Source organism: Selaginella moellendorffii, unplaced genomic scaffold, assembly GCF_000143415.4.
Source record: "Selaginella moellendorffii unplaced genomic scaffold, v1.0 SELMOscaffold_17, whole genome shotgun sequence".
NCBI lineage: Eukaryota > Viridiplantae > Streptophyta > Lycopodiopsida > Selaginellales > Selaginellaceae > Selaginella > Selaginella moellendorffii.
Genome location: NW_003314278.1, coordinates 1,005,648 through 1,015,004, shown reverse-complemented (window position 1 = coordinate 1,015,004; position 9,357 = coordinate 1,005,648). Strand labels below are relative to the sequence as shown.

The window sequence follows — 9,357 nt, the reverse complement described above, 5'->3', positions numbered from 1 at the left end:
GCTACCCCGCTTGTCGGTCCGTGTTCACTCTAGTCTTGGACTTCCCAGTGGGCAGCTCATCACCCAACACTGGGTCCGGCCTTCCTGGGCCAAACTGGCCTTTCCTGGCCAAACTGGCCTTTCCTGGCCAAACTGGCCTTTCCTGGCCAAACTGGCTCCACTGCAGTCCTCCCCCTACTATACTTTTGGAGCTCACCAAACCCCCCAGGGTCTGGGAGACGAACGCTTTGGGCTTTCACCCTCTCAGGCTCCGGACTCGGACTCGGACTCGGACTCGGACTCGGACTCGGACTCGGGCTCGGTCTCGGCCTCGGCCTCGGTCTCGGTCTCGGTCCCGATCTCGGTCTCGGTCTCGGTCTCGGTCTCGGTCCCGGTCTCGGTCTCGACTTCGGACTCCATCTCGGACTCCATCTCGGACTCCATCTCGGGTCCATCTCGGGTCCATCTCGGACTCCATCTCGGACTCCATCTCGGACTCCATCTCAGGTCCATCTCAAACTCCATCTCGGACTCCATTTCGGGTCCATCTCGGGTCCACCTCAGACTCCATCTCGGACTCCATCTCGGGTCCATCTCGGACTCCATCTCGGACTCCATTTCGGGTCCATCTCGGGTCCACCTCGGACTCCATCTCGGACTCCATCTCGGGTCCATCTCGGACTCCATCTCGGACTCCATTTCGGGTCCATCTCGGGTCCACCTCGGACTCCACTTCGGACTCCTTCTCGGACTCCATCTCGGGTCCATCTCGGACTCCACTTCGGACTCCAACTCGGGTCCATCTCGGACTCCACTTCAGACTCCAACTCGGGTCCATCTCGGACTCCACTTCGGACTCCAACTCGGGTCCATCTCGGACTCCACTTCGGACTCCAACTCGAGTCCATCTCGGACACTCCCACGTGTCATGTGTTGGCCCTTTTGGGTCCCTTTTTGGAGCCTCGCCTTTTGCTCGCTTCGTGCTCGTTCCCCGAGCACTTCATTGGGAGTTCCACTCCCGCTCTTGACTTTTCAAGTCGGAGCTTTTGGTCCAAACGTGTTACGCTCATTTGGCTCTCGCTTCGGCCACTACCATGTGGCGCCCTTCCGGCTCCACTTTGGGGCCTAGGGATTTTGTGTCTCACACCAAGGCAGCGTCAGACGGAAAGACGAGGTAAGCTAGCAAATTGGAAAGGAAAAAATTGTGGCTTACAATTTGGTATCGGAGCGGTCTCGGGTCCGACTCTGTTGGTTGGCTAAGGGAATCACACCACATATTGATTGACATTTGGCTGGTCCAATTTACTCCCGCTGGGCTCGACCCAAGGGGTAGGGTGTCAAGAGAGCGAGGCTCTCGGGAGAGTTGTGGCTCTCAGCTTCCGTTCACGAGGGCGTGAACTTGCAGGGAAGCATGGTGGATTGTAAGCAACCAAAGGGAACGACTCGAGAGACAATCCATGGGGTTCAAATATAGAGGGAAAGGGCCCATGAACAAGAGTGCACCCCCTTTTCCAAACGGTTAAGGGTCTTGGGATATTTGGGGTTAAGCGTCCTTGGGTGTGAATAATACTGGGTTGGGTGAGCTCTCAGGAAGTCCAAACTCAAGAGCTTACAGCCTTGTTTAGGACTTCCACTGCCGCTATCCTTCTCGACCTAGTCGTCATTTTTTTCATTCTCCATCTCCCATCCCTCACCACCCATCTCATCCTCCTCTTCATTCTCATTCATGTCCTCATTCCACTTGTTCTTGAGGAGGGGGTGCTGTCAAGAATCCCCCAATTCTTGCCACATTCTTGACTCTCACCAGATTTCTGACCCGTAGACCACATTCCTGACTCTCAAGACACTTCCCTATTCCTGACTCTCTGATTTCCCATACGATTCCTGAGTCTTGAACCACATTCCTGATGATGACGTGGCACCTCCTCAACCTCAGCTATATTTAGGCCATCCTCGATCCAAGAGTGGTGGAGCTTCATCAACCTATAGTATATATAGGTCAGCCTTATTCCATTTCTCCACAATCTGAATCAATGCTAGTCTAAGGCCTTTTCCTCATTTCCACTAGCTTTTCTCTTTGTCTTTTGCATTTTCCAGTCCTAATCTTGTTGGGGGTCTTGACAGATAGGCCCACTCTTAGGACCATCCGATGCTAACACCAATGGTGACATACTTGAGCAGCAATAAAAGTGAAACTAAGGAACAACTCCAATACCAAATTGTCCATGACTAATTTTTCCATTCTACTTTAGTCATTTAACCACACCTCCGACCACTTAAAGGAGTCTCATTCACAAACTCTATAAGTCTAATTTAGAACCTAAGGCTTGTTAGCCCAGAGAATGGCATCCATGCCACTTGAAAACTCCTGGAATCTCTAAACTAGGAGGAAACGTCCACACGAGATCTTCCTAGGAGTTTCAAATCTAATCTAGTCCCTAAAACTAAAACTACACTACAAGAAGAGTGCACTTACCTGCTTGTGCCAAGCCAAGTAGAGACTGTGAACATGTGCTTGAAGGTGCTAGTCCCACGCCTTTGATCCCTTGAAGGCGGTGGGTAAGTAAGACATTGCTATGAAGTGCCGAAGAGATAGGCAGAAAGACGATGTAATGCAATGTATTTTGTATTAGGGATAAGTCTAAAAACATTCTAAGTCCTACTTTTATAGTCGCTTCTGCTCACGTCAAGGTTAGGAATACAGTCCTAATCTTGAACCTCTCAAGTTTAATTTCCTAAGCTTGAATCCTCGAGCTTGTCTTTTTCTCCCTTCTCCACTCTCCCACGACTGCCTTGTGCTGCGTCCCGCAGTCACTGCTCCATTGCTGCATCGTGGGTAGCTGCTCCCTCATGTGGCTCCTCCTCCTCTTCATAAGTCTGAGCTGCTTCCTCAAAGTCTTGTGATCTGAATTTGACCAGCTTCTTCCCGAGATCAGTTGCACAAATGCCTCTTCTCGAAACTTTAAACATCCGACTTGAAACAGCCACGACTTCTCCTGGACGGCTTTCAGTTTTGCTGCTTTACTACTTACTTCCTCTACTCCTACAGAGCTACAAAGGATGAAACCAGCTTGCCTCTGTCCCACCAGAACCTGAGAAACACACTTCCTCGTCTCTTCATCAACTTCACACCAGCCACCTTCAAGTTGAAACTTTGGCCTGGGTATACGGCTCCTCTTGATGGCTGCTCCACAAGGTTCTGAACTTCTACACCTCTTTGTTGTCTAACATCTTCTTCTTTCTTCTTCACAACAGCTTTCTGCTCCAAGCCAGCTTGTCCAGCTGCTGCCTGTTCCACGTCAAACTCTGGCACTGAATTTTTCTTCTGCTCCGTCTGCTCACAAAACTTCGGAAGCACCACCTCAAGTTCCTGCGTCTGAAACTCCTTTATCCACTGCAGGTCTTCGTCTTCTTCTGCTGGTTGCTCAATCTGATCAGGCTGTTCATCTTCCACCAGGTTTTGCTTCAACCTTGCTTCAGCTTGCTCTTCCACATGAAACTTTTCTTTCTGCTGAACAGGTACCAGCTCCTCTTGGGTAAAACTTCTTGTTTCTTGATTGTTTGATTGTTTGTCGTGTTCTTTGATTGTTTCTGGATCTTGTGCTTGCAATTCAGCTTGAATTGCTTTAAGTACTTTCTTGTTTTTCTTCCATTCGGTTTCTGGGATAATTTCCAGTTCATCATCGTGATCTTGTTCTTCCAAATTATCTGGTTGTTGATACTTGTATTGTTGTCTCGTGATTGCTCGTATTGCTGGTTCTTCATAAGTTTGTGAGTCTTCGACTTCGACCTCAACATTCCATGCTGCAGGTGGTCTTGCTCTTGGAGCTTGATTGTTTACGACTTGGTTATTTTCATGATTTGCATTTTGGTAAGGTTGCCGAGGTCGATTATCTTGTTGTGGTGCAGGTTGCTGGTTGTAATTATAACCTTGAGCCTGGGGTGGTCTTTGATTATGGTTGCGATATGGTTCTTGATCATAATTGTAATTTCGTGGGGGAGGACGTTGATAGTTGTCATGAGGTCCATCACGTGGCTGATATGTATTGTAGTTTCTTCCATAATTTCCAATATAGTTGTTTGGTCTTTGATCTTGAGGGGGTATTCTATTGTAGTTGTGATTGTTCTGACGGTAAAAGTTTCCTCTTTGATTATACAAATTATCATCACGTTGATAATAATTGTTATATCTTGGAAGTTGATTTCGTGGTGGTCGCACGTTTTGATTCCAATTGCCTTGATATTGAGGATTGGGCTCTTGTTGAGGAACATTCTCGATTCTTGAAACTTCCATTGTATTCCTGTATCGGCATTTCTTGGCTGTATGGCCTTCTCTTTCACAAATTTGACACTTTGGAAGCTGTAATTTGCATTCCAAATATGTATGTCCCTCGTTTTTACACTTTGTACACCACACTCCTGCTTTGAGTTCGGTTTGTGAGATTTTCCTAATTATATCCTTCAAGTCTTGGTCTTTTGGTGTTTTCTTCTTTGTCTTAATGCGTATTTCTTCCTCTTCTTCATCATCTGAACCGTCATCGGTTTGTGGAGGTATAGCTTTTGTGAATTGCTTGAATCGCTTTTCCAATGTGAGGATTTCTTTGGAGAGTGTATCAACACTTTCATCATCTGGATTCTCTGTTGCAGCAGCAATTGCTACCATGTTTCTATAGATTTCTTTTAGTCCTTGGATATAGGATAAGCTCTTTCCTTTATCTGTTATCAAATCCTTGCAGCGCTTTGCATGAAACTTAAATCTTCGAGTATAATCTTGAATTCCTTCACGTGATTTTTGCTTGAAGTTTTTGATGACCTCATAGTGTTCTTCTGGAGTTCCACCGGTCTGGAATTGCTCCTTGAATTGTGTGACCTTTTCATCATGGGTCAAAGCATCATTGAGTGTATTATGCCAATCGAGTGCTTTTCCTTTAAGTGTGTATGGGAAAAGTATTTCTCGATGCATTTCTTGCTTGTTCATCTTTACAATTTGATCAAATTGTTTAAGATGCTGGTTCGCATCTTCGGTTTTTCCACCAGTAAAAATGGGATAGGAAATCATGTTCCCTATGGCTGTCGCTGGGTTGATGATTGCCATTTGAAATTGTAGACTTTGTTGGTGAAGTTGTTGTTCTGGTGAGTCTGGATTGGAGTAAAACTTTGGTGCTATGTATTCGGCTTCTTCAAATGCCTCAAACTTTGGGGCGTCTTCACTATTTAGTTCTTTGTTATCGTTGGCTAAGTTGCTTGACTCGGCAACTTGAATTTCTTTATCCTCCTTGTCGTACTTCTCTAATATTGTTTCTAAAATTTGTTGCTGTTGTTGTTCTAGTTTCTCTTTTCCTATCTCTTCCTTTTTCACTTCTCGATTCTTTTGTCGAAGATCTCTTTCCCGGATCTTGATTGGGTCTGGTTTGCGTTTGTACATTCAGTTTGCTGAGTCTTCTCAACTTGAATGTTGAAATAAGTTTCCTGAATTTATGTTTTGCCTAAGTTGTCTGGAGTCAGATGTTGTTCTTCATAGATTGCAAAGTCAAGCTCTTATGTCTTGAGTCTTCAGCAAGTTTGTTTTTGGTGTATAAATGCGAAGTCAAGCTCTTGTGTCTTGAGTCTTCTGCAAGTTTGGTTTTGTAGTAGAAATGCGAAGTCAAGCTCTTGTGTCTTGAGTCTTCAATCGAGTTTTTCTTTCTCGATTCTTCCCGAGTTTCTTCTCGAGGTCACTTTCCTGAGTCTAGCTTAGGAAAGGTCTTGTATTTGAAAAATCTGGTGGTGTAAGTAAGTACGATTTTGTTTGTGGAAGGAGGTTGGTTGTGTCATATATTGATCGATGTAGCTGTTCGCTAGTGATATTTGGTGCTGCTCTCCAAGTTTGGGATCGAGCAGGTATGCAAACGATTGCAACTCTCTTTAGGAGTCCAATCTTATCTAAATTCTTGAACAATTGTTTTGGTCTCTTACAATATGTTGGTCATACTGGAATGCGAGCTCTCACTATGAACGTTTGTGTTTCCCAGTCGTTGGTAGTATTTGAAAATGCTGAATACAGCAGTGGTTGTATTTTAATGTCCTAATTCTTGTATGTTTCTAGTCTCTAATGACGTCCACACGTCACAGTATAGTTTCCAACAGATTCTTGTTGCTTTAAGCCTATGTGTGCGCGGGTTTATCCAGCGCAATTTTCTCTATGGTCGATTGCGTGATGGTGCATTTCCCCGATGCTGTTCTTGCCGGTGGTGTTCTACTTCCCTCTGTCGTATAGCACGTTCTCTTTCACGATCAGAGTCGATCGCTTCACGAACTTCCCAAGGGATAGTCTCAATTAATACCCTTGCATTATAAGTTTGAATCCTTGACGCAGGATCTCCTAAAATACTCCTTAAAATGTTGAGACTGCTTGGACGCACTCTTCCTTGTTGGTTGCGAGTGATATGTAGCTCTAGGCTGGGGTTTCGATGTTGGACCTCAGTGTCAAAGTTGAAGTTTGTTACTGTATTTAATCTTGGCCTATTGTGATTCTGTCTTAAATTTCTCCTCCTTCGACTTGTTATCCTTGAGTTTACAAGTCGTTCCCTTGAACTTGATGCAAGTTCAGGTTCCCGTCAGTTTCTTAAACTCGAATTCCGAATTGGAATTTGTTGATGGCCTTGTCCTTGATTTCTCAATTCTCCAGCTATTCTCGTCCGTCCTAAACGGTGCCAATATGCTATAGCATATAATTCGAGAAGAGTGCTTGTTGGTAGCGTTACACGGAGAGGACTTTGAAGAAGTCGGTAAAGTAATTCCGCGTTCTCTTCGAAATCTCTAAATCTAAGAGTGTCCACAAACCAACGAACTTGTGGTTCAAAAATTCCACACTCTGTTGCTGCTATGACTCTCGTCAAATCAGTGTTGAAAGCAAGCGTTAATGGTTGAAAAGTTTCATGTTTGTGTATGCCTAGGAATTCAACAATCGTTTGTTGAAAGAGGTGTCCGCGATACACCCAAGTCAGGGTTCTTCGAGTTGCAAAGAAATCGAAGTAAACATATTTTTCTTTCAACATTTCCTCATTTTTGCATCCCTCCTATTTGCTAGACAATTTGTAGAAGAGTCGTAGAATCGTTTCTTGAAGTTTTTGTAAACAACTAAAGCTTTGTTTCGCAGCTTGTTCTAAACTATCGTCTCTCTTTTTGGTGTCATTTTCTTGGGCTATTTCTTCTCGTTTCCTACTCTCCTCCGCTGCGGCAATGTCATCCCTGATTCGGAGTCTTGCTTTTGCTTGCTTGCAAGTGTCGCATCGCCATTTTGGATAGCATTGCTTGTACGGTTTTGCACAATTTCTGAAACCACACAAAAGGCAGTCTTCGTATCTTGTACAGCTTGTGTCTCCAAATGGGCAGTTGTGCTTTTTCATTCTTCCTCCATCTCCAGCCGCTAGAATTTTCCCTTAGTCGTTTCCTTATCGCAGATCCTTGGAATATTCGCTTTCTTCAACCTCTCGCCAAAAACAGTTATGCGTATGCTCCAAGTTTTCCACGACTTAGGTGGCTTCAATCTTCAAGTGTTCTTCATCTTTTGGTCTTACGCTCCATTTTTTTTTCTTCATTCCTTCATGCTCTTCCACCGTTTTTGTTTTACGGTCTTGTTTTTCTTGATTTTTGGGGCTTTTTCTTCCTATGCCATTTTCTTGTGCGTCTTTGGTCCGTTTTCCTTGAAGTTTTGGGGGAAATGAGCGTCTTGGTCTGCTCTATTCCATGAGCTCTTCACGTCGTCTCATCCCACCGTGGTCGCCAGTGAAAACTCCTGGACTGGGAGGAAACGTCCACACGAGATCTTCCTAGGAGATTCAAATCTAATCTAGTCCCTAAAACTAAAACTACACTACGAGAAGAGTGCACTTACCTGCTTGTACCAAGCCAAGTAGAGACTGTGAACATGTACTTGAAGGTGCTAGTCCCACGCCTTTGATCCCTTGAAGGCGGTGGGTAAGTAAGACATTGCTGTGAAGAGCCGAAGAGATAAGCAGTAAGACGATGTAGTGCAATGTATTTTGTATTAGGGATAAGTCTAAAAACATTCTAAGTCCTACTTTTATAGTCGCTACTGCTCACGTCAAGGTTAGGAATACAGTCCTAACCTTGAACCTCTCAAGTTTACTTTCCTAAGCTTGAATCCTCGAGCTTGTCTTTTTCTCCCTTTTCCATGGCGTGAGGCCACATGCTATGCCACATGCAACGAGGCTTACCTGCCAAGCGCTAGTTGCTAGTGCACGTCCTTGTCCTGGTTTTTGTGGCTTTGGTGGGTGTAGTGTTCGAACCCGATGCAATGGCATCACCGAGTAGCTTCTTTTTTGGAGTAGGAGAGTCGGACGTCGGCTTGAGCTTGACCACCCTTTTCTGCTTCGGGGTAGTTTCCAGATCGACCCCCTTCCCCTTCGCTTCGCGAACTGGAGTCACTCTCAACGGCTCAATGTTGGAATATAATTTTTGAACATCGCCGTAGGTGAGGTCCGTGGATTCCATGTGATCTTCATAGACCTGCAGCGTCTTTGAAATTGTGGGCCTCCTGGACAACCTCTCCCTAGCTCCCTCTAGGAATTCCTCATAGCCGCTGCCCCCCTCCGGGAAGCCGCTAGGATGTGCAAGGTGGATCTTGAAGGCGGACGCTGTCTCTACCACAAGTGCCAGTCCATATTCTTGCATGGAACTGCATGGAGTATCTGTCACTTGGATAAGGATCCCCATGCATTCTTTTCTCCCACCATTTGTGTTGTACAACCTCAGATCCTCGCCTTCCATCCCGAAAGTCCAACTGGTGAGCTCCTCCCCCTTCTCTGCATCCACATTGATAGTGGCTGGAAGAAGAACGCAATTCTTCGCCTGTTCAAAAATGCACAACAATTAGAGCTGACAGATGAAAAGCTAGCAGCTGGAAATAACGTGAGGCCACACGCCATTCACCACTACATCAGATGTCTTGAGGCTGCATCCTAAGATGGCGTGAGGCTACACGCCATCTGTAACCGGACTGCACTCGAGAGCCCAATCGGTGCATGCCAATGTTGCTACTGAATGGCATGTGGCCTCATGCCATTTTCTACTTGGCCTAAAAGACTTACCATTTGAAGCCGAATGGAGGCGTGACAATCGAGGCCGAACTCGCTGGCGAATGTGCACTGTGTGTGCAGCGGATCGTAGCAGCAATGCTACTCTGCCACTTACAGTTGGAGAGTGGCGCTAAAATCTCCCGGGACGCCAAGTGGGCTGCGTGTGGGTGGTGGAGTGGGCAGCGGAGTTGGCAGCGAAGTTACAAACTGGGTGTGTCTTGAAGTGGACACCGATGCACACGAGCGCGATGCGAGCGCGAGTGTGATGCAAGCGCGAGTGGACGCCGATGCACACGAG

The 9,357-nt window shown here is 45.8% G+C and overlaps 1 protein-coding gene across 1 annotated transcript; it reads right to left on the bottom strand.

The window, feature by feature from the left end:
* Positions 1–2,790: 2,790 nt before the first annotated feature.
* Positions 2,791–5,038, bottom strand: LOC112346852 (bromodomain-containing protein DDB_G0280777-like). The gene is made up of 3 exons (XM_024676645.1): positions 4,513–5,038; positions 3,072–4,122; positions 2,791–2,884 (listed from the first exon to the last, which is right to left on the bottom strand). Exons 1-3 carry the CDS (start codon positions 5,036–5,038, stop codon positions 2,791–2,793), a joined length of 1,671 nt encoding a protein of 556 aa, XP_024532413.1.
* Between the last annotated feature and the right edge of the window lie 4,319 nt (positions 5,039–9,357).

What these genes read in the sequence shown, in the direction of transcription:
- LOC112346852 (XM_024676645.1), bottom strand. Translation starts at nt 5,038, where the DNA reads ATGATTTCCTATCCCATTTTTACTGGTGGAAAAACCGAAGATGCGAAC. An exon ending in ACCTCCACAAACCGATGACG is followed by an intron (nt 4,123 to 4,512) that starts GTTCAGATGATG and finishes ATAATCAAAGAG; the next exon opens with GAAACTTTTACCGTCAGAAC. An exon ending in CGAGGAAGTGTGTTTCTCAG is followed by an intron (nt 2,885 to 3,071) that starts GTTCTGGTGGGA and finishes GGTCAAATTCAG; the next exon opens with ATCACAAGACTTTGAGGAAG.